Below are 25,710 nucleotides of genomic sequence, written 5' to 3'. Positions count from 1 at the left end.
TAATTGGTTATGTCATAAAAAATGCCAATAATGAAATAATAATTAAATGTTATGTGTGTACATAACAAAGCATCAGTCAGAAAAGCTCAAGTGAATCTGGCTGAGTCATGTTAAAAACTGTGTAACAGAAGGAAAAAGAGGATTCACAGGAGGCTAAGGTTTTAGTCAACTGCACAGGATCGTGTTCACTCACTTAAATTTGGGCTTAGCGTTTGTGTGCAATAGGCATGGGTAATCCATGGTTCTGTGAGTTTTCCAGGCTATATGACCATGTTCCACAAGTATTCTCTCCTGACATTTTGCCCACATCTATGGCAGGTATCCTCAGAGGTTGTGGGCAAAACATCAGGGGAGAATGCTTCTGGAATATGAACAGTACAGCCCAGAAACTCACAGCAATCCAGTGATTCTGGCCATGAAAGCCTTCAACAACACATAATTAATAATATAATATAATATATTGTATATACATATAATATGTATAATATTATAATGTGTAATACAATATAATACTAATAATAATACAATATTATAATTATATATTTTATATTACATGTAATATTACTAATAATATTACAATATAATGGTGTGGTACAATATAGTAATATATAATACTGATATTGAGCTATGCTAATAATTTATTATATTGTATGTATATATAGCTTGTAAGCCACTCTGAGTCCCCTTCGGGGTGAGAAGAACGGCATATAAATGTTGTAAATAATAAATAACATTTAATTACTTAAGAAATAAGTATTTTGTTCAATAAGCTGGCTTAACAGTTGATTATGGTTTCTTAAGTCATGATTCTTTGTGCATCACAACAAGCGATGATTCACATAAACAGAAGTGGATTTCTAATCACATAAACTAGAGCATTCGATCTCTGTTAATTTTTAATTTCTGTATGTATGTATTTCATCTTTTACAATTTAGCTCGTAAATTGCCTAGAGCATTCTCGGATGGGGCAATTAATAAGTAATTAAATATGATGGTGATGATGATAAACTGAAGTGGATTTCTGGGCAAGTCCTCCCATCTGTTCAGGAGAAACAGGAAGAAAGAGGAGTTTTCACTTGGGCTTGTCAATGTAGCACTTTACCACAGTTTAGTGGTGCATACAAATATGATTTATCCTGGGTTTAAAGTTAAAGTGTAATGATAAACAGAGGCTGGATGACCATCTGTCGGGTGTGCTTTGAATGCGATTTTCCGGGATTGGACTGGAATGCCCACAAGGTCTCTTCCAACTCTATGATTCTACATATGGAGGATTTTAAAAATCTTTGATCACTTTGGTGAAACTCTCAGAAAATGTAATTAATAGACACAGTAAGTCTGTTTGGTTTGGTTTTGTTTTGTTTTTTGTGCCCAGTGGTTGGATTGATTCAGTTTTTCCTTTTTTCTGTAAGTTGATATAAATATGCTCTCCAACTATCTGTATTTGGCAGGGACAGTTCCAATTAATCCTCTGCGCCCCCCCCCCCCCTTGTTTTTCAGCTACTTTTTAAACATCCGAGTTTTTTTCTCGCTTTACACATTTCTCTATTGTCCTCAGCTTCCTTTAGTTGCTGTAGACTGAATTCAAAGTGCAAAACTTGTCTCACAGTCTTTGAAATGACAGAATGCCTCTAGACCATGGCCATATAGCCCGAAAAACCTACAACAACCTAGTGATTCCAGCCATAAAAGCCTTCGACAAGACAGTCTGTATGTTTGAAGGAACACTGACTTTGGAAAGTGGTGGTTGTTTTCTCCAGTGTTTTTATACCTTCCTGTCCTGCTGGAAAGACTGGTGTTATGTTTGCTGCTCTTTTAATTATGTCGATACTGAATATGTACTTTAAGCTCTGAAAAGCCAACATAACCTCAATTGAAACTCTTAGTTGTTTTTCTGAGATTTTTTTTGTATTTTTTTAGCTTTTCCATTAGTTTTTTCCATTAGTTGCCCAGTCATTGGCCTCTGCAAACTCACGTGAGAGCTCCAATTATTCTCTCTTGCTCTTCATAAACTGGGGGCCTTCCATATCCCAGAATATCAAAGCATAACATCCCACATTATCTAAGTCTGTACTCGGATAACCCAGTTCAAAGCAGATATTTTATGGTTTTAATGACTGTTTTGATGCTTGGTGATGTATTGTTTTAATATGATTTATGTCTAATGTGTGATTTTACTATTGTAGTTGTAAGGCATTGAATTTTGTCATTATCTATGTGTAAAACTGCTTTGAGTCCCCCTAGGGGTGAGAAAAGCGGTAGATGAATACTGTAAACAACAACAACAACAACAATAATAATAATAATGTAGACTCTGCAAGGAAGCAGATGAAACAATAGATTACATCCTCAGCTGCTGCAAGAAGATCACGCAGACAGACTACAAGCAGAGGAACAACACCATTGCTCAGAGGATTCATTGGAACTTGTACCACAAATATCATCTACCTGCAACAAAGAACTGGTGGGATCACAAGCCGGAAAATGTTACAGAGAATGAAACGTCAAACTCCTCTGGGACTTCTGAATTCAGACAGACAGAGTTTTGGAGCACAAGACTCCTGACTTCACAATCATGTTAAAAAACAAAGTATGGATCATTAATGTCGCAATCCCAGGTAACAGCAGGATTACAGAGAAGCAACAGGAAAAGCTGACACAATATGAGGATTTAAAGATCGAACTGCAAAGACTCTGGCACAAACCAGTAAAGGTGGTCCCAGTGGTGATCGGCACACTGGGTGCAGTGCCTAAAGACCTTGGCCTGCACTTAAACATAATCGGCGCTGACAAAATTACCATCAGCCAGTTGCAGAAGGCCACCTTACTGGGATCTGCATACATTATTCGCCGATACATCACATAGTCCTAGACACTTGGGAAGTGTCTGATGTGGGATCCAATTCAATAGCCAGCCGAGTGTCTGCTGTGGACTCATCTTGTTGAGTTTCTAATAATAATAATAATAATAATAATAATTAATAATAAATATTGTGGGATTTTCTGCCTTGATATTCTGGGATATAGGGCTGTGTTGAAGGGCCCTGGTTTAGTCTTGGGAAACTGTGGGCCCTTCCAGACAGGCCTTATATTTCAGAATCTGATCCAGTCTTTCTGCTTTAAACTGGATTATATGAGTTCACACTGCCAGGTAATCTGGGATAAACAGAAAACCTGGGATATAGGGCCTGTCTGGAAGGGCCCTATGATTCTGTTAAGGACTTGCCTACTTGAGGAAGGCTACTTCTGTTTGGTTCCTTAGTTTTATTAATATTTTTAGAAATGGGGATTTATTGTGCTACCGGTCCAGGCGTTGCCATCTCTGCAAAGATGTCTTTCAACATTTTATTTCAGAGATTAGCTGACAATGAGACATGGACAGCTGTGTCAACATAAGCTTGGCTTTTACCTATGAAACCACTCTGCTAGTATTAGATTTTACTAAAGCTTTACTGCACATCAGCTTGAAATGTTTGGTCTGTTGGCTTCCACCTGCAAAGGAGAGCCTGCACTTATACAATCACGATAGTATGTATGGATATTTGGAGTGTTGGCATAACTTTATGGTGGAGTGGGTTTTTTTCCAGTGCGTTCAGGGGTTGTTTTTCTATGCTGCAGCCTCTGGGGGCTATATGGATTGTGAACCCTTCCCCTTCCCCAAAACAAGAAAAACCCAACAAACCCAAGAGGTTCAAAGTGTTATTTTAAAAAGGAAAAGTAAACAGCACAAGATGGTCTTGCAACCTCTTGCTGCTCTTGAAGAAATTGTTCCTCCTTGTTTGGCCAGGGACCCTTTATTGATGGCCCTTTATCTATGGCTGCTTTATAAGTTTAACTCTTAAACTTATCAGCCTGAGGATACTGTTAGAAGACATCTTCAATGTAGAAATGGAATAGATTGAGATTACTGTGTTATAATAAATGCAGGATACCTCATTCACATCTCATTACGTTGTTTGAATCTGGGGTTCTGGTTTGTGGATTTTTTAAAAAAGTTTTAAGAATAATGCTGAGACCACTGCAACCCTCACCAATGACTGATCTAGACCAAACTTGGCACAGAGAGCCACCATGATCCAGTCTACATCCTGTTGTGGTTTGAAGGAGGATTCACCATGGATGATGAGACCTGTAGTACCTTCACACGCTTCATGAGACCAAAGTGACCCTCACCAATGACAGAGCAAGATCGAACTTGGCACACAGAGCCCCCATAACCCACTCTAAATCCTGGTGCAGTGTGAAAGACTTTAGACCATGGATGATGGGAATTACAGTACCATCACTTATTTCTTCATACCGTTCTAACCTACACCAATGACTGAGAAAGATCGAACTTGGCACACAGAGATTCCATTACCCATTCTACATCTTGGTGTGGTTTGTGGGACGATGCACCATGGATGATGGGATTTGCAGTACCTACATTCACTTCCTGAGACCACTGCGACCCACACCAATGACCGATCAAGAAGAAACTTGACACACAAAGCCCCCATGACCCACCCACCATCCTGGTGCAGTGTGGAAGTCCCATGGGCGATGGGACTTGCATATGAGAGTTGTACTTCATCCGCATCCATTAAACTACCAGACATTGGATCTAGACTAAAACTACCAAACAGACAAACAATGCCTATCTCAAATAACCCGGGCAGTGCCAGGTCCCCAAGCTAGTATAATAATAAAATATTATTTGTAATCCGCCCCATCTCCCCAAGTCTCTTGTTTAATTCCACATGGAGTTACAATGCATTAAATGTGTCTGCAGATGTGCAAAGGTAATATTGCTCAATCTGTGAACCTGAAGAAGGGTTTGAGGAGAAAGGGATGATTTTATATATGGGTCCTTTTTTCATTTTATTTGGAGACATGCAAGTTTTATGGCACTGTTATACCCACTTAATGCATCTGGGAGAGATGGAGTAACACTTGAAACTAGTATTAATCATGGTAGCTGCTCTTGTGAACTGGAGAATTAAGGATACGGGACACTGGTATTTATACGAAGGTGTTGCAAGGATTTGTTTTTATTTCCTTCGAGTTTTGAGATTGCTCATTTTATATAAAGCACCTATAAAGTGAATGTGTAAGCAAAACTCCTGGAAAATTAGCACCCAGAGGAAGGTGTGGTGGAAGCTCACCTCTTTAATGTACCTTGCTGAAGGGCTGGGTGTGACCAGGAAGGGGCAGAGAGAGAACCAAACCCCGGCTCTTGTCTGAAGAAAGGGTTTGATAGCAAGGGGCAGCCTTGGGATTCTTTATACTGATAGGAAACATCATGCCCCCAAGCAGTTCACAAAGCAAAACTGGTATTGACATGAGTGGGGAAGGAGTTCTTAGCTCTATTTTATGTAAATCAATTTTAAAAGTCTTAACTGGAGATCAGTCAGTGTTGCACTCCAGGTCAGGAAACACTTCTGTACTTAACCACCATGCTCCAGACCAAGTTAAATCAACAAAGCAATTTATTAAATATTTGTCATCCCCTGCCACACGTTGCTGTGGCCCAGTCTGTATATATGTGTTTATATGTGTGTATATATTTGTGTATCTGTGTATATATGTGTGTTTGCATGTGTGTGTGTGTATGTGTGTATATATATATGGGTGTATACTTGTGTGTGCATATGTGTATATATGTATATCGTGTATATGTGTGTGCTTGTCTATATGCATATTTGTCTTTGTGTGTGCATGTGTGTGTGCATGTGTATATGTTTGTGTGTATATTTGTGTGTGCTTGGGTATGTGTATATATGTGTGTGTGTGTGTATATGTGTGCATGTGTATATGTATATATGGTGTATTTTGCGTTTTTTTAAGTCCGTTCTGCTGACGTGGTTTTTGTGTGTGTGTGTGTGTATGTGTTTTTAGGGGTGATGAACACTCGTTGGACTGTTAGGTGTATTGTGTCAAAATTTCATGTCAATTTGTCCAGTGGTTTTTGAGTTATGTTAATCCCACAAACGAACATTACATTTTTATTTATATAGATTACTAGCTGTACCCTGCCACACATTGCTGTGGCCTATAGTAAGAATTTTTGAAGTAGAGGTAGATATCTGGACTATTACGAAATGGGGCTACAGGGTGGAATCCTCGGCATGCGAGTGCGGAGAAGAACAAACCACTGACCACCTGCTGCAATGCACCCTGAGCCCTGCCACATGCACGATGGAGAACCTTCTTGCGGCAACCCCAGAGGCACTCCAAGTGGCCAGATACTGGTCAAAGGACATTTAACCAAATACCAAATTTACAAAATCTGTGTGGTTTTTTTTTCTTTTTTTTCCTTTTTCATTTTAATCTCTGTGTTTGTTTTGCTCTGTTAGAATTGTAAAACAGTGGTTGCTGATGACACGATAAATAAATACGAAAGAGAGGTACCTACCTATTCCTTCCCCCCTTTTTCTTCCCCTTCTCCTTTCTCTCCTTTCTTCCTTCTCTGCCTCTTTCTTTCATTCCTTCTTTAACTCTTTGGTTTCATCCTTCCTTCTCTCTTTCCTTCCTTCCCTCCCCTTTTCTCTACTTCCTCCTTTGTCTCATTTCTTCCTTCCCTGTTTTCTTGGTTCTTTCACTTTTTACTTCCTTTTCACCTTCCTTCCTTCTTTACCTCTTTCCTGCCTTTCCTTTCCTTTCTATTTTATCTTCTTCCTTCCTTTCTTCGGTACCTCTTTCCTTCTCTCCTTCCTTCCTTCTTTCCCTCCCTCCTTCTTTCCTGTCTGTTCTCCCCCAATCCCATGGTAGTGTCCCTTCTAACTCTATTCTATGAGTCTATTTAATATAGTAATATATAGTAGTAACATATTATATAGTAATACATATAACAATAATATATATAATATAATATTTATGTATTTTATAGCAGTATATATAATAGCAATATATATATATTGTATTGTAATTTATCAGATTTCATTACTGTGTCCCAGGTTATTTCTTGTGATGTGAAATTGGTTTTTTAAATCTGTTTTGAAGTGTCAACTGATTTTAGAAAGCCAAGGATGTTTGTACTGTCTGGCTCCCGTCACTTTTTAAAACCAATATTGTTTTTCTAATTTCAGAACAAAGTTGAACTATAATCCTCCAAAGGTTGATGGCTCCACGTATAAAATTGAACTTGAGGGGATATCTGTTGACACTATGAAAGAGATTCTAGACTACATCTTCAGTGGTCAGGTTTGTGTTGACAAGAGCAATCCTATCTACCTCTGCATTTCAAGAATTCTATTTATATTTGCACTTTTACAATACATATTAAAACATGCAGAAAACAGGTTACTGTTGGTCGTTGGTTGGTCTTTTTCATGGACCTTCCCATATCTGCTGGCTCCTTGGAATCTTGTAGCTTGTGCTAAAGTGCATTAATCTGTTCTTTTAAGGCACTATTGATGACCTTTAGTAAAAGTATGTATTTGTGCTCAATGTAAGTCTATTATTTTGACTTCTTGAGCAGCACACCAATACTATTGTCAACTTTCTTATTCAGAAACTTCAGTTAGTCTGTTAGAGCAGCAGCCAGACTGCTGACTTGGATTGGCTACGTAATGTGAATTTTAAAGGCTAATTTAACAGTATTTATTACTGTATATACTTGAGTATAAGCCTAGTTTTTCAGCCCTTTGTTTAGGCTGAAAAAGCTCCCCCCGGCTTATACTCGAGTCAAGGTTATTTATTATTTTACTTTATTATTATTATTACATTTATAGGTTAACTATTATTTTTATTATTATTACATTTATTATTTTACTCTATTATTATTGGAAGGATACGTAAGCACATGTACATTGAAGAAGGTTAGAATAATGGTTTAGTCAGAGTTGGACAGTCTTATCTTACAGTTTTATGTAAATATCAATAAACATTCAACCTACTGATGCTTCAATTAATGTGATTTTATTAGTATCTATTTTTATTTTGATACTGACCCATAGTTCCTGCATTTCCCACCCTCAGTTTATACTCAAGTCAATATGTTTTCCCAGTTTTTTGTGGTAAAATCAGGTGCCTCGGCTTATATTCGGGTCGGCTTATACTCGTGTATATACGGTACATTTGAATTTTACCTTAATCCACAATGTATTATTTAATTGCTTTTATTTTTTGTATTGTGCTTTTTAGAAGTAATGTATGACCAACGTACTGTATGACAAAAGTACTGTATTCCCCACAAGGAGAAAGATTGGGTATAAATAGAGTAAATTATTATAATTATAATTATTATTATTATTATTATTATTATTATTAATGTAATCTGATCTGTCTCTGTTGCTTAAATGATGAAAGCAACTCTCATTTTTGTGTGGGTATGGATTCATTAAGAGATCTCATTGGTTGGGAGAAGTCGATCTGCATTGTACAGGAGCATTAACATTCCTGTTCTCTGTTAGCCTTCTTCGTTGCTAATAGCTCTAGATTTGAAGTTTCTATTGCCGCTTCTTAGATTTCAGAAAGGAATTAAATTCCCCTAAAGAAAAATAGTTTGGTTTAAAGCAGAAAAGGTGTGGCTGGAGATATTTGAAGCACACTTCCTGAAGCCATGGGTGCATCTATTATAAGTGATATGTCAGGAGATCAATAAGTCAAAGATGGGCAGTGTGTGGTCCTCAAGCGTTGGGGGACAATTCCCATCGTTCCTTATCAATGGCTGTACTGCCTATGCAGCTGGAAGGCTGTTAGGAATTGTGGGAGTTGAAGTCCAAAACACCTGGAGGACCGAAGTTTGCCCATGCCTGACCTAGAGACTTAGCTATAGAGTTCAGGACTCATGTTGACCACTTCTGACTTGGTGAAGCACTTTATAGTGTAGATAATCAAAAGTGGCACAGATCTCATGGGTAACATGGTCAATTAAACCAAGTATACCTGGAAAGGAGACAAGGCAGAGTTATGGTTGAATCATCTATACATTCCTTCATTTTTCAGTGCTGTTTGTATTCACTAGACACGTTGTGGAATCACACTATGTCAATCAGGGGGCAGTTGCAGTGACAGGTTTTGGGTATCCACTATTGTCAAATTAAGAAATAGTTTTCTAAGATCTACAGAGACACTCGCTGGAACACCTCAGCAAGCGAGAGTCCAAAAGTGGCAGGCTCAAACCCAGAACCTCAATCTGTGGCTGATACCAAATGAAACTCCCTCCTGGGTACATAGAAAACTGGGCGAGTTGGAAGGCGCTGAACAGACTGCTCTGGCACCACGAGATGCAGAGCCAACCTTAAGAAATGGGGCTACAAAGTGGAATCCACGACATGCAAGTGTGGAGAAGAGCAAACTACAGACCACCTGCTGCAATGCAACCTGAGCCCTGCTACATGCACAATGGAGGACCTTCTTATAGTAACACCAGAGGCACTCCAAGTGGCCATCTACTGGTCAAAGGACATTTAATCAACTACCAAGCTTGCAAACTTTGTGCTTTGTTTGTTTGTTAAAAATGCAATACAACTGTTTGGTTTGCTCCTGACACGATAGATAAATAAATAAATACTATTGTCACATTTGGAACTTGACTTTTGGAAAACGTAACCACTGCTCTGATTATAAGTTTTCTTTTCTTGATAAACCTTTTGCAGATCAGACTAAGTGAAGACACCATTCAGGATGTTGTACAAGCTGCTGACCTCTTGTTGCTCACAGATCTAAAAACTCTGTGTTGTGAGTTCCTCGAGGGTTGTATTGCTGCTGAAAACTGCATTGGGATCCGGGACTTTGCCCTGCACTATTGCTTGCACCACGTCCATTATCTTGCCTCTGAATATCTGGAAACACACTTCAGGGATGTCAGCAGCACCGAGGAATTCCTGGAACTTAGTCCTCAGAAACTGAAAGAGGTGCTGTCCTTGGAGAAACTAAACGTTGGGAATGAAAGACATGTTTTTGAAGCCGTGATCCGGTGGATCTCCCATGATCCCGAACTAAGAAAGGTATAAGGTTGAGACCTATCTACCTATCATATTTTTGCCGTTATGCATTCGCCAATAAATAGTTTTTTGGTTTCAGGGTTTTGAAAACTGAGGTACGCATTAGATTTCTTTGTGCATTATACTCAAGTAAATATGGTATTTCATGCAAGTGTTGTTATGAATAACTTTTCAATATATTGTTGAAGGCTTTCATGGCCGGAATTACTGGGTTGTTGTGAGTTTTTTGGGCTGTATGGCCATGTTCCAGAAGCATTCTCTCTTGATGTTACGCCTGCATCTATGGCAGGCATCCTCTAAAACATCAGGAGATAAAATGGTTCTGGAACATGGCCATTTAGCCTAGAAAACTGACAACAACCCAATTTTTCAGTAACTTTAAAGCAGGGGTCCTCAAACTTTTTAAACGGGGGGCCGGATTACTGTCCCCCAGACCGTTGGAGGGCCGGACTATAGTTTTTTTAAAAAAACAATGACCAAATTCCTATGCGCACTGCACATGTCCTATTTTACTACTGTTATGAATCGTAATGTAAATATCTGATATGCAGGATGTATTTTTATTGTTACAATCTGAACATAAAGCATAGTTTTAGCATTTTTGAAGATAAAATAGTTCCAATTAAAATGAGGAAAACATTCTATTTTCTGTCTTTTTGAAAGTGGTTTTTGGAATATGTAAGCATGAGTCCCCTTTGGGGGGGAGAAGGGCAGGGTATAAATATAGGAAATAAATCTATATAAATAAAAATGTAATGTTTGTTTGTGGGATTATCAGAACTCAAAAACCACTGGACACCTAACAATGTATGTCCTTCACTCAAAAAAAAATGATTTTGTCATTTGGGAGTTGTAGTTGCTGGGATTTATAGTTTACCTATAATCAAAGAACATTCTGAACCCCATCAACGATGGAATTGAACCAAACTTGACTCAGAGTTCTCCCATGACCAAAAGAAAATACTGGAAAGGTTTGGTGGGCAGTGTCCTTTGGTTTTAGAGTTGTAGTTCTCCTACGTCCAGAGATCATTGTGGACTCAAACAATGATGGATCTGGATCAAACTTGGCACTGATACTCAATATGCCCAAATGTGAACACTGGTGGTGTTTGGGGGTTGTGTTTGCTGGGATTTATAGTTCACCTGCAATCAAAGAGCATTCTAAGCTCCACCAATGATGGAATTGAACCAGTCTTGGTACACAAAACTCGCATGAACAATAGAAAACTACTGGAAGGCGAGGAAGGTGTCTCTCCAGAAGGGCCCCACGGCGTCCTGGCTGCTGCCCTCCCTCCTTGCGCCCGCAGCAAGTGAGGGAGTGAGTGCGCACGGGACCTCTGGGAGGGGAGGGGGGAAACTGTGGAGTGGGGTGGCCCCTCCCGCACACTCTCAACGGTGCCTCCCCCCCCTCCGAGCAGCAACAGCCGAAGGCGAGGGAGGTGGGGATCCAGGCGCACGCAGCGTGAGAGGGAGGGGGTAGAAAGGGAGGGGGGGAGGAGGCACGTGCGGCGGCGGCACTGATGGGACCCAGGCTGCGGAAGCTAGATATTTCCTCCCCTCCCCTTCTTCTCTCTCTCTCTCTCTCTCTCTTACCCTCTTTCTCTTCCTTCCCTGGCCTGTTTCCCTCCTGACTGACAGCCAGGAAGAGAAAGAGGGTAAGAGAGAGAGAGAGAGAGAGAGAGAGAGAAGAAGGGGAGGGGAGGGGAGGGGAGGAAACTTCTGGCTTCCGCAGCCTGTGTCCCGTCAGTGCCGCTGCGCGTGCCTCCTCCTCCCCCTCCCTTCCTACCCCCTCCCTCTCACGCTGCGTGCGCCTGGCTCCCCACCTCCCTCGCCTTCAGCTCTTCCGCAGGAGAGCAGAGAGTGTTTCTCCCTCCACAGGCTTCTCCGGAGGGAGAAGCCTGTGGAGGGAGAAGCGCAGCAGACCGGATTCCATTGCTCTGCAACAGAAGATTGCTGACGGCGAGGAAGGTGTCCGTGAATGGTGGCGGCGGCGCCAGGTGGGCGTGGCCAAGCGATGCTTGCTTCCCACCCGGCGCCGCCTCCAACATTCACAGACCCCAGATCCCTTCTGTTGCAGAGCAATGGGGTCTGCTCTGCCGCTCCGGAGGGAGGGAGAGAGAAACGCCGCTGACGCAAGTGGCGAGGGGCTTTGTGCGCGGCCAGGACAGGCTGCGCGGGCCGGAGAAAGGCCCTTGGCGGGCCGCATGTGGCCCACGGGCCGTAGTTTGGGTACCCCTGCTTTAAAGCATAGGTTCTTTTTTTATTGAGATTGTCCAGTAAGAGTGGGGGAATATTTCTACGAAGATAGTAAAGTAGGAAAATAAAGAGTATAAAAAAGAAAAGAAGAAGAAAAAAGTTGACTTCCATCTTCCTGAATTCTTCATTTCTTAGTGTCATAGTTCTTATCTGAATTTATTTCTAGAGTTATTTCTTATTTCTACTGTTGTTTTCATAGTCATGAAAGAGAGTCCAGTTGGTTCTTTTTATTACATTTCCGGTGTTCTTTCTTAGTAAAAAAAGTCAGTTCGTCCATATCTTTTATCTCTCTCAACTTATCCAACCAATCTTCAAGAGTTGGAATTTGCTCCTGTTTCCGCAGTTTTGCAAAACTGATTCTTGCAGCCGTTGTTATGAATGTCAAAAGTTTTACCTTCATTTTCAGTAAGTTGTAGATCTAAGTCCGTAAAGCCTAAAAGATAGTATTCAGGTTTCATTGGAAAAGACTTCTTGTGTTGCTTCATGAACTCGTGACCAATACTTTGTAGCTACCTTACATGTCCAGCACATGTGAAAAAAGTACCCGCCTGGTCTCCACACTTCCAACAATTATCCGGGGTATTTTTGTACATATGACCTAATTGTTTAGGTGAGAGATACCACCTGTAAAACATTTTAATCCAGTTCTCTTTTAGGTCCATATTCCACTATTTCCATGTTGTTTGTTTATATATATATATATATATATATATATATATATATATATATACACACACACACACACACACACACACACACTTTAAATAAAAACATTTAATAAAAAAAGAAATTGTCCAATAAGAGAAAGAGTATCAGAACTTTTACAGAACAACACTGACATGCAGACATACAGATGCTACGCAACTACATAGGATTCACAAAACTGCAGTTACATTGGCTAACAAACAAAGGGGAATTACATTGTTACTCCGCATTCACACACATAGAAACTGTCACCCATCACCATTTCTCCATTCTTCCTCTGTGAAGAACATCTCTTAGGCCAGACCCTGCTTCATCTGCAGCCTGCCAACACATCAAAACTTCAAAATGTCAAAATGCATCCTCTTCCTAAGCACAGTGCCAAGAATCAGATCCACGTTTTCCATACAGCAGAATCTGACTTCCCTGTACAAAATCCCAGACTCCAGATTTGCACTTCTTCCTCTTCCCTTGAAAAAAAGGAGGCATACACTGTATCTTTCCATAGAGCATGGTGGGTGAGCCAGACTCCTCTGGTCTGCCACAATTTTTGGAATGAAATAAGATCTCTTACATGGCAATAATTCTTCTAATGTCCTAAAGTTGTAAGTTACTGACAAGTTGTTTGGGCAGCCTGAAACATGTTGATTCCATCTCAGTTTCCCGGCAGATGTTGACTCTTGGTGTTGATCTTGTGTTGACTTCCTTTTAAGTTAACACCTTATCTTAAAAGAGCCATTGTCTCAGATTAATGTAAACACTGTGTTTTTCCCCAAAAGTGCATCAGTTCATAGAATCATAGAGTTGGAAGAGACCTCATGGGCCATCCAGTCCAACCCCCTGCCAAGAAGCAGGAATATTGCATTCAAAGCACTTCTGACAGATGGCCATCTAGCCTCTGTTCAAAAACCTCCAAAGAAGGAGCCTCTACCACATTCCGGGGTAGAGAGTTCCACTGCTAAACGGCTCTCACAGTCAGAAAGTTCTTCCTCATGTTCAGATGGAATCTCCTCTCTTGTAGTTTGAAGCCATTGTTCCACGTCCTAGTCTCCAGGGAAGCAGAAAACAAGCTTGCTCCCTCCTCCCTGTGACTTCCTCTCACATATTTATACATGGCTATCATATCTTCTCTCAGCCTTCTCTTCTTCAGGCTAAACATGCCCAGCTCCTTAAGCCACTCCTCAGAGGGCTTGTTCTCCAGACCCTTGATCATTTTAGTCGCCCTCCTCTGGACACATTCCAGCTTGTCAATATCTCTCTTCAATTGTAGTGCCCAAAATTGGACACAATATTCCAGGTGTGACCTAACCAAGGCGGAATAGAGGGGTAGCATGGCTTCCCTAGATCTAGACACTATGCTCCTATTGATGCAGGCCAAAATCCCATTGGCTTTTTTTGCCGCCACTTCACATTGTTGGCTCATGTTTAACTTGTTGTCCACGAGGACTCCAAGTTAATCATTTGTCACTGTTCTTACCACAGTTTACTATGGCAGATCAGCCATTTCAGTTATCATTAGCAACTTTTAATTACAGTCCATCAATTGTACTTGTTTTCTAGGCCTTATTCCTTAGGATGCTAACTTCAGCCAAATTATTAGTTCTCATTCATACATCTTTCATACAGTTCATTGCAACCATACATCATATTTCTCATTGTAACAGTGTGACTATTATGTGATTGGCTTCTTTCATTTTGCAAATATTTCCCCCTCTCTCCAGGTTCACATGAAGGATGCGATGTCAGCTGTGTGGGTCGCAGGACTAGACTGTGCCTACTTGCGGGAGCAGATGATGAGCGAGCCTCTGGTCCGGGAAATTGTCAAAGAGTGCAGCAACATACCGCTCACGCAGCCCCAGCAAGGGGAAGCCATGCTTGCTTCGTTCAAACCCAGAGGATATTCAGAATGCATTGTGACCGTTGGCGGAGAAGAACGAGTGTGAGTGGCGCAGGGAAATCCTTCAGATCTCACTGATAGATTTGTATATTTAGGATTAAAATGCAGCACAATTCTGCAGTTTTAAAAAAATTGATTGGATCTACTTCCACACGTTGAAGTTTCTTCTGCTCATCAAAGGTGTGATTTTAATCTTTGTGCTAGAGCGTGTCCAACTTATTTTTATGGAGGGCCACATTAGCCTTATAGTTGCTTTCAAAGCTATCTATAGACTGAAAATCCATGGGTGCAGAGGATATATATAATCTTTTTACATGGTGGTCAGTGTTCCTTAGTTTTTATCCAGTTCAGGTCCTCAGATGTTTTTGAATGACAACATCCATCATTTTTGACCAATGGTTCCAAGCTTGGTGCCATCCAGGTGTTTTGGACTTCAGCTCCCGGGATTTCTGGCCATTAGACAAGGTGGCTAAGGCTTCTAGGAGTTGAAGGCCCAAACATCTAGAGAGCCACAAGTTTAACACCTTTTTATCTGTGACTAGCTGTTGCTGTGGACCACATGGGGGTTCTGTGTGGGGGATTTGGCCCAATTCTATCATTGGTGGGATTCAGAATGCTCTTGATTGTAGGTGAACTATAAATCCCAGCAACTACAACTCCAGAATGTCAAGATTCTATTCCCCCCAAACTTTACCAGTGTTCACATTTGGCCATATTGAGTATTTGTGTAGAGTTTGGTCCAGATCCATCATTGCTTGAGTCCACAGTGATCTCTGGATGTAGGTGAACTACAACTCCAAAACCAAAGGACGCTGCCCACCAAACCCTTCCAGTATTTTATGTTGGTCATGGGAGAACTGTGTGCCAAGTTTGGTTCAATTCCATCGTTGGTGGGGTTCAGAATGCTCTTTGATTGTAGGTGAACTATAAATCCCAGCAACTACAACTCCCAAATGACAAGATCAAATTTTTTGAGTGAAGGACATACATTGGGTTGTTAGGTGTCTTGTGTCCAAATTTGGTATCAATTCGTCTAATGGTTTTTGAGTTCTGTTAATCCCACAAATGAACATTACATTTTTATTTATATAGATGTGGAGTGAGGATAATGGGAATAGCAATCCAACAGCACTTGTGGCTCTAAGTTTGGGGAAAGGTTAAAGAACATCGTAAAGTCAGGCCTCACATGCACAAGCCTTGTGTCTCAATCCAAATCCCACTCTCTTGACTAAATGGAACAAACAATAGTCTTCCAGATGTGAATATATCCCAATTCCTATCAACTCTAGTCATGTCTAATGATGAAGAATACAGATGTTGTAGTCTAGCGTCTGGAAGGCCACATAAAAGGACATGGCGGACCGGATTTGCCGTGTGGTCCTTGTGTATGACACATGTGGCTAGCATAGCAAAATAATACACCAAATTACTATTATTTTGCTTGCTAAAGAGGAATCAAATGGAATTATCCTCCAAATAAAGGAAATATTGCTTGATAGGAAATTACTCCACCCTACAATCATACAAACAAAAAATCCGTACACAGAGCAACGAATTGCACAAAACTAAAGGACAACATCCCCAAACAAAGCCAAACTTTTTCCAAGTTTTGACTTCTAGATTTCTTTAACTGTAAGTTTTAACTATGACATATAGTTCTTCATTGATGCATTAATTTTTGCCTTTTTACCTGTTCAGATCCCGGAAGCCGTCAGCAGTAATGCGGTGTATGTGCCCTTTATATGATCCTAACAGACAACTTTGGATAGACTTAGCTCCTCTGAGTACGCCCAGGATAAATCATGGAGTACTTTCAGCAGGTAGGCAGGAAGATGACATCTTTCTTATGCAAAATGAAGCATGCCTAATGCTCTTAAATATCTGGAAAGTTATATGGCCCTTTAAAGCTTCTTTGGATCATGGTCTTGGAGAATATTTGAATGGATTGCTGTGAGTTTTCCGGGCTGTATGGCCATGTTCCAGAAGCATTCCCTCCTGATGTTTCGCCCACATCTATGGCAGTCATCCTCATAGGTTTGTGAGGAACTATATTGGAAACTAGACAAGAGAGGCTTATTTATCTGTTGAAGGTCCAGGGTGGGAGAAAGAACTCTTGTCTGTTGGAGGCGGGTGTGACTGTTGAAATTAATCATCTTGATTAGCATCCCCCTAGGCAGGAATCAATCAGGCCTTGAAGCTGCAAGGCTTTGCAATGCTAATCAAGCATCCTCAGAGGTTATGAGGTCTGTTGGAAACTAGGCAAGTGGGGTTTATATACCTGTGGAATAATGTCCAGGGTGGGAGAAATAATAATAATAATAATAATAATTAATAATACTCCTTGAGGGTGGTTTACAAGCAACATCACCAAAACAGAGTAAACAGCATAACATAAAATTAACTAAACAACATAAGCATTAAATGATCACAATAACACATACTGTATATACTCAAGTATATGCCTAGTTTCTCAGCCCCTTGTTTAGGCTGAAAAAGCCCCCCTCGTCTTATAATCGAGTGAATGTTACTTATTATTTTACTCTGTAATTAGCATTATTTTTATTAGATTTATTATTATTATTACACTTACATTATTATTTTATTACATTTATCATTTTACTCTATTTATTATTATTATGCTCAATTGTTATTGTTATTATAGTTATTATTTTACTCTATTATTAAATTTATTATTTTACTCTTTTTAGTATTGTTATTATGTTTATTATTTTACTCCATTGTTATTTTTATTATTACATTTATTATTTTACTCTATTATTATTATTGGAAGGATACGTTTACATTTACATTGAAGAAGGTTAGAATGATGGTTTAATCAGAATTGGAAAGTCTTATTTTAAATTACAGCTTTATGTAAATATTAAAAATAATGATGCCTCAATTAATGCAATTTTATTGGTATCTATTTTTATTTTGACAAACCCTCGACTTATAATCGAGTCAATACATTTTCCTAGTATTTTGAGGTCAAATTAGGTGTCTCGGCTTATAAACGGGTCCACTTGAGTATATACGGTATATATTTAAAATAATCCTGCCTGTTCAGAGCAATTAAAAGGCCGGGCTGAGGCTAGTGCAAACTCAAAATATGAGGGGACCGGGAATTAAGTACAGTATAGGCTAACAGCAATAGCAGGTACGAGTCTGTGGCTGCTCATTTCCAGGACCTATTAGAGCAGGGGTCCCCAAACTACGGCCCGCGGGCCATATGCGGCCCGCCAAGGGCCTTTATCCGGCCCGCGCGGCCTGTCCTGTCCTGTCCAAAGCCCCTCGCCACACGGCCTGTCCAAAGCCCCTTGCCGCCGCCGCCAATGGCGTCTGCTCTGCTGCGCTTCTCCCTCCACAGGCTTCTCCTTCCACACGGGATGGAGAAGCCTGTGGAGGGAGAAGCGCTCTCTGCTCTCCCGTGGAGAACAGAGAGCGCAGCAGAGCGGGCGCCATTCCTCTGTAACAGAAGATCCCTGGTGGCGCGAATGGTGGAGGCGGCGCCGGGTGGGCGTGGCCAGGCTTCCGGGCCAGGGAAGCCAGCATCGCTTGGCCACGCCCACCCGGCGCCGCCTCCACCATTCGCGCCACCAGGGATTTTCTGTGGTAGAGCAATGGCATCCGCTCTGCTGCGCTTCTCCCTCCACAGGCTTCTCCATCCCGTGTGGAAGGAGAAGCCTGTGGAGGGAGAAGCGCAGCAGAGCGGGCGCCATTCCTCTGTAACAGATGATCCCTGGTGGCAAGGAAGGTGTGCGCAAATGGTGGAGGCGGCGCCGGGTGGGCGTGGCCAAGCGATGCTGGCATCCCTCGCCTGGAAGCCTGGCCACGCCCACCCGGCGCCGCCTCCACCATTTGCGGACGCCTTCCTTGCCACCAGGGATCGTCTGTTACAGAGGAATGAATGGCGCCCGCTCTGCTGCGCTCTCTGTTCTCCGTGGGAGAGCAGAGAGCGCTTCTCCCTCCACAGGCTTCTCCATCCCGCGCTGCTCTGGAAAGGTTTGGCCCAATTCTGTTGTTGATGAGGTTCAGAATGCTCTGTGATTGTAGGTGAACTACAAATCCCAGCAACTACAACTCGCAAATGTCAAGATTCTATTTCCCCCATACTCCACCAGTGTTCACATTTGGGCATATGGAATATTCGTGCCAAGTTTGGGCCAGATCTTTCATTGAATCCACAGTGATTTATGGAGGCAGGTGAACTACAACTCCAAAATTCAAGGTCAATGCCCACCAAACCCTTCCAGTATTTTCTGTTGTTCATGGGAGTTCTGTGTACCAAGACTGGTTCAATTCCAGCATTGGTGGAGTTTAGAATGCTCTTTGATTGCAGGTGAACTATAAATCCCAGCAAATACAACCCCCAAATGCCACCAGTGTTCACATTTGGGCATATTGAGTATCAGTGCCAAGTTTGGTCCAGATCCATCCTTGTTTGGGTCCACAGTGATCTCTGGATGTAGGTGAACTACAACTCTAAAATCAAAGGACACTGCCTACCAAACCCTTCCAGTATTTTCTGTTGGTCATGGGAGAACTGTGTGCTAAGTTTGGTTCAACTCCATCGTTGATGGGGTTCAGAATGTTCTTTGATTATAGGTAAACTATAAATCCCAGCAACTACAACTCCCAAATGACAAAATCAATTTTTTTTGAGTGAAGGACATACATTGGGTTTCCAGTGGTTTTTGAGTTCTGTTAATCCCACAAACGAACATTACATTTTTATTTATATAGATTTATTTCCTATATTTATACCCTGCCCTTCTCCCCCTGAAAGGGGACTCATGCTTACATATTCCAAAAACCACTTTCAAAAAGACAGAAAATAGAATGCTTTCCTCATTTTAATTGGAACTATTTTATCTCCAGAAATGCTAAAACTATGCTTTATGTTCAGATTGTAACAATAAAAATACATCATGCATATCAGATATTTACATTACAATTCATAACAGTAGCAAAATAGGACATATGCATTGTGCATAGGAATTTGGTCATCATTTAAAAAAAAAAACTATAGTCCGGCCCTCCAGCAGTCTGGGGGACAGTAATCCGGCCCCCCGTTTAAAAAGTTTGAGGACCCCTGTATTAGAGGGATGACCGGGGTAATAGGTAGGAAGTATAAGGCCATATCCAACAATGTTTGGGGCTGGGCCAGAACTGGTCATTCTCAAAGGCTTGTTGAAACCACCAGGTCTTCATGCTCTTACAAAAGGAGGGGAGGGATGGGGGCCTATCGTATTTCCCTTGGAAGGGTGTTCCAGAGGCTGGGGGCCACCACCGAGAAGGCCCTCTCTCTCGTCCCCATCACATGTACATGTGACGGTGGTCGGAGTGAAAGGAGGGCCTCCCTGGAAGATCTTAAGAGTTCATGCTGGTTCATAGAAGGAGATGCGATCATAAAGATAGGTGGGGCCCGAACCGTCTGTTTGAGGCCACCTTGATTAGCATTTAATGGACTTGCAGCTTCAAAGCCTAGCTGGTGGCTGCCTGGGGGGATCTTTTGCTGGGAGGTGTTAGCTGGCATCAATCATGATGGTTTGGTGGAGCTTTTCATGTTCAGATATACCATACCATTGTTTATCAATTAAAAGAACAAGCAGTTTTCTTGTCCTTCTTGTGCTTTCCTTGAAGAAACCTGGTTGGACCATTACAGATAATGGTCTGGTTGATCTAAGCTCTTTTCTGCCTTCTAAATCAGCTGGATATCTACTAGACCTGTTCAATGCATGGTTCTGAATGGTTCTAAAGTATTGTCGAGGGCTTTCGTGGCCGGAATCACTGGGTTGTTGTAGGTTTTTTCGGGCTATATGGCCATGTTCTACAGGTATTCTCTCATGACATTTCGCCTGCATCTATGGCAAGCATCCTCAGAGGTTGTGAGGTATGTTGGAACTAGGAAAAAGGGTTTATATATCTGTGGAATGACCAGGGTGGGACAAAGGACTCTTGTCTGTTGGAGCTAGGTGTGAATGTTTGAACTGACCACCTTGATTAGCATTTGATGGCCTGGCAGTGCCTGGGGCAATCTTTTGTTGAGAGGTAATTAGATGTCCTTGTTTGTTTTCTCTCTGTTGTTTTGCTGTTGTAATTTTAGAGTTTTTTTTAATACTGGTAGCCAGATTTTGTTCATTTTCATGGTTTCCTCTTTTCTGTTGAAATTGTCCACATGCTTGTGGATTTCAATTGCTTCTCTGTGTAGTCTGACATGGTGATTGTTAGAGTGGTTCAGCATTTCTGTGTTCGCAAATAATATGCTGTGTCCAGGTTGGTTCTAAAGTACTTACAAAACTAAAGTTCTGGTGGTGAAAATTTCAGAACTCGTAACAAAATTCTCAAAATTTCATTATAAATGGCAGTTCCTAATTGGTTCTGTCATTGAAAAATCGCCAATAATGAAATAATAATTAAATTTTGAAAGAGTTTTCACCACCAGAACTTTAGTTTTATAAGTACTTTAGAACTATTTAGAATCATGCATTGAACAGGCCTAATATCTACTAATACAACCTGCATTTTGAAATCTTTGTATGATCACTGTTTTCAGAAGGGTTCCTGTTTGTGCTTGGAGGCCAAGATGATAACAAAGTCACTTTATGTTCTGGGGAAAAGTATGATCCAGATAGCAATTCGTGGAGCTCTTTGCCACCCATGACGGAGGTGAGTTTGCCTTTCTGTTTAACCCTTCCATTGCCTGGATTACACTGCTCAGATCTGTTCCAAAACAATTTATGCCAGATACAATTGTTGGTTCTTCCGGTGTCATTACAGCATCCGTTGTTTATGTATATATTATAGTGAATGTATTTATGAGAAGCTGGGAAGATTCCTCTTGAAATTAAGGAAGAGGATTTAATTAAGGAAGTGAATGTAATACATCTTAACTTCTTTCTGACAGGCGCGGCACAATTTTGGCTTGGTGGAGATTGATGGGATACTATATGTTTTGGGAGGTGAGGATGGAGAACGGGAACTCATCTCCATGGAGTCCTATGACATTTACAGTAGAACATGGACAAAGCAACCAGATCTGACCATGATTAGAAAGGTAGGTGATGAACTAAGCAAAATCAGTAAAATGGAACAATATTTTCTAAAACCATTTCTAAAGGACTTTCCATTATTTTCAGTACTTGTAATCCTGTGTTATTCTTAAAATGTGTAAGATGTAATAAATGCTGCCATACTTTTATAGTGCCAGCATGCTAGTATATGGTCTTTTGAACATCCCTCCCCTCTTTTGTAAGAGTTTGAAGACCTGGTGGTTTCAGCAAGCCTTGGAGAATGACCACTTCTAGCCCAGCCCCAAATATTGTTGAAAATGGCCTTATACTTCCTACCTATCACCCTAGTCATCCCTCCAATAGGCCCTGGAAATGAGCAGCCATAGACCCATACCTGCTATTACCATTATTTATTTATTAATATTTATTTATTAACTTTATTTGTATCCCGCTAGCATCTCCCGAAGGACTCGATGCGGCTTACATAGGCCGAAGCCTCAGAACACAATACAGTAAAAAAAAAAAACATAACACGACAATAGTAAACAAGCAAATCAAATAGTTAAGCAAATAACAACGACAATAACAATACATTATGACACTTTAAAACTGGGCCGGCCAACGCCATGGGGTACAGGGTTAAAAGTGCTGGAGTGGCAGGAGGAACATAGGAGTAAAATAGTGCGGTGTGCAGTTATGTTAATTGTACTAAAGTGCTTCTAGGACTTGGGTGGGGATTCCTAATCTGAGAAGGCACATCGGAACAGCCAAGTTTTTAGGTTCTTTCTGAAAGCTGCTAAAGAAGGGGCCTGACGAAGATCTTTTGGAAGGGCATTCCAAAGTCGGGGGCCGCCACAGAGAAGGCCCTGTCCCGTGTCCCCACCAAGCGCGCTTGCGACGTGGGTGGGATCACGAGCAGGGCCTCCCCAGATGACCGGAGCGAGCGTGTGGGTTCGTAGATGGAGATGCGGTCACGCAGGTAGGGTGGTCCCAAACCGTTCAGGGCTTTGTAGGTGAGCACCTGCACCTGTTACATCTAGGATAGCCTGTTATAGCACTGTACTTAATTCCCAGCCCACTCATATTTTGAGTTTTCACTAGCCTTGGCCCGGCTTTTAATTTGCTCTGAATAGGCAGGATTATTTTTAATATATTTATTTATTTAAAACATTTATATTCCGCCCTTCTCACCCCGAAGGGGACTCAGGGTGGAGCACAGCATATACACGGCAAATATTCAATGCCGGGACACAAATTCACATACAATACATAAACATTTATCAAAATATTAAAATACAACATTTAAAACCGTCCTAGTCATCCGTGTCAAATCTAATTAGCCTGGTCATCTTTCCTATTGCCACTTGATTGCCCTGTCCTGAAAGCTTGGTCCCACAGCCAAGTTTTTACCATCCGTCTAAAGGACAGGAGGGAGGGGGGCGACCTGATCTCACCAGGAAGAGAGTTCCGTAGCCGGGGAGCAATCACCAAGAAGGCCCTGTCTCTCGTCCCCACCAATCGCGCCTGTGACAATGGCAGGACGGAAAGCAGGGCCTCCCCGGAGGATCTTAACCTCCACGATGGTAAATAGGGGGAGATGCATTCGGACAGGTAATTTGGGCTGGGGCCGTTTAGGGCTTTATAAGCCAAAACCAGCACTTTGAATTGTGCCTGGTAGCAAACTGGCAGCCAGTGGAGCTGGTGTAACATGGGAGTTGTATGCTCCCTGTATGCCGCCCCAGTTATTAATCTGTCTGCCTCTCATTGGACTATTTGAAGCTTCCGAGCTGTCTTCAAAGGCAACCCCACATAGAGCACGTTGCAGTAGCCTATCCTAGATGTAACGAGAGCATGGACCACCGTGGCCAAGTCTGATTTCCCAAGGTACGGGCGCAGCTGGTGCACAAGTTTTAATTGTGCGAATGCTCCCCTGGCCACCGCTGCAACCTGGATTCCAGGCTCAGTGATGAGTCCAGGAGGACCCCCAAGCTGCGAACCTGTGCCTTCCAAGGGGAGTGTAACGCCATCCAGCACAGGTTGTGAACCTATACCCTGTTCGGCCTTGCGACTGTCCAGGAAGACCTTTATCTTGTCTGGATTCAACTTCAGTTTGCTCGCCCTCATCCAGACCGTCACAGTGGCCAGGCACCGGTTCAGGACTTGGACAGCCTCCTTAGCATCTGGTGGAAATGAGTGATAGAGTTGGACGTCATCTGTGTACAGATGGCATCAAACCCTTAAACACTATGTGTTGTTGTGATAATTTTATGCTTATGTTGTTTTGTTAATTTTATATTATTCTGTTTACTTTGTATGTTTCGGTGATGTACTTGGAAACCGCCCTGAGTCCCCCTCAGGGAGATAGAGCGGTATATAAATAAAGTTTTATTATTATTATTTATTTTGAACATGACACAGTATGGAAAGGAGGACAGAGTGAAAGGAGAGAAAGTAAACTTTGGAGACCAGTTCTTTGAAGATACATACTTGTTCTCAGAAAATCTTGAGAGTTTTAAGTATCAAACTAGCATTTGACCTGTATAGTTATATTAAAAATCTTAATAATAACTGTATAGTTACATTAATAACTATAATAATAATAATTGATAATAATGCTAATTAATAACAATAACTATTAATTATAGTTACAATAATAACAACCCTGTAGTTACATTAATAATAACCTTATAGTTACATCAATAATAACCTTATAGTTAGATATGCAGATGATACCTCTTTGATGGCGGAAAGCAAGGAAGAGCTGAGTAGTCTAACCAAGGTGAAAGAAGGAAAGGCAAACGCTGGGTTGCAGTTAAACATAAAAAAACCTCAAGATTATGGCAACCAGGCTGATTGATAACTGGCAAATAGAGGGAGAAAACCGGAAGGCAGTGACAGACTTTGTATTTTCTAGGCACGAAGATTACTGCAGATGCTTCATTCTGGGGAAGAGAGCAATCGCCAATCTCAATACAATAGTGAAAAGTAGAGACATCACACTGGCAACAAAGATCTGCATAGTTAAAGCAATGGTATCCCCCATAGTAACCTATGGATGTGAGAGCTGGGCCATAGCGAAGGAAGAGAGATGCTTTGGAACTGTGGTGCTGGAGGAAAATTCTGAGAGTACCTTGGACCACAAGAAGATCCAACCAGTCCATACTTAGAGGCAAAGTTGAAGTACTTTGGCCACATTAAAAGATGGGAAACTGTAGAGAAGACAACGATGCTGGTGAAAATGGAAGGAAAAAGGACGAGGGGCCGACTAAGGGCAAGGTGGATGGATGGTATCCTTGTAGTGACTGGCTTGACTTTGAAGGAGCTGAGGGTGGCCACGGCTGACAGGGAGCTCTGTCGTGGGCTGGTCCAGAAGGTCATGAAGACTCGGAAGTGACTGAATGAATAAACAACAAAACCCTTCACCAGGAGATTAAATAAGTGGATAAATCTCAAGCTTAGTATAGAGCTGCTAAGACTAGTGAGCTTGGTTCCAGTTGAAATAGTACATTCCAGATCACTTTCTTCACTGACTATTGTATTTTGTCCTTGAGGTTGATGAGCAATGGTATGCTGTAACCTTTTGCTAGTTGGTGTATGATAGAACTACCGTTCTCTACAGAAAATACATTCATTTGTATCTTTTCTATTACTGTGTTACATAATTTTAATAGGTTGGTGTTGTTTTTTTTTTAATTTTCAAGATTGGTTGTTATGCAGCGATGAAAAAAAAGATCTATGCAATGGGAGGCGGTTCCTATGGCAAGCTTTTTGAGTCTGTTGAATGTTACGACCCAAGGACCCAGCAATGGACTGCCATCTGCCCGCTAAAAGAAAGACGGTGTGTAAAGTATCACAATTAATTTTTCAGATTTCTAGAAATGTATATAACCTATTGAGTGTTGTAGATCATCT

At 41.3% G+C, this 25,710-nt stretch overlaps 1 protein-coding gene across 2 annotated transcripts in view; it reads left to right on the top strand.

Moving 5' to 3' along the window:
- Window positions 1-25,710, top strand: part of GAN (gigaxonin) — a 69,067-nt gene that overhangs the window by 14,410 nt on the left and 28,947 nt on the right. For both annotated transcript variants that reach the window (XM_060788108.2, XM_067471025.1), the window contains exons 2-8: window positions 7,069-7,183; window positions 9,583-9,933; window positions 14,610-14,827; window positions 16,484-16,605; window positions 21,342-21,454; window positions 21,693-21,842; window positions 25,500-25,636. In XM_060788108.2, coding sequence (XP_060644091.1) covers window positions 7,069-7,183; window positions 9,583-9,933; window positions 14,610-14,827; window positions 16,484-16,605; window positions 21,342-21,454; window positions 21,693-21,842; window positions 25,500-25,636 — 1,206 coding nt within the window. The remainder of the gene's footprint in view (window positions 1-7,068; window positions 7,184-9,582; window positions 9,934-14,609; window positions 14,828-16,483; window positions 16,606-21,341; window positions 21,455-21,692; window positions 21,843-25,499; window positions 25,637-25,710) is intronic.

Source organism: Anolis sagrei, chromosome 8, assembly GCF_037176765.1.
Source record: "Anolis sagrei isolate rAnoSag1 chromosome 8, rAnoSag1.mat, whole genome shotgun sequence".
NCBI lineage: Eukaryota > Metazoa > Chordata > Lepidosauria > Squamata > Dactyloidae > Anolis > Anolis sagrei.
The sequence above is the reverse complement of the archived record's forward strand: the minus strand, read 5'-3'. Positions and strand labels throughout refer to the sequence as shown.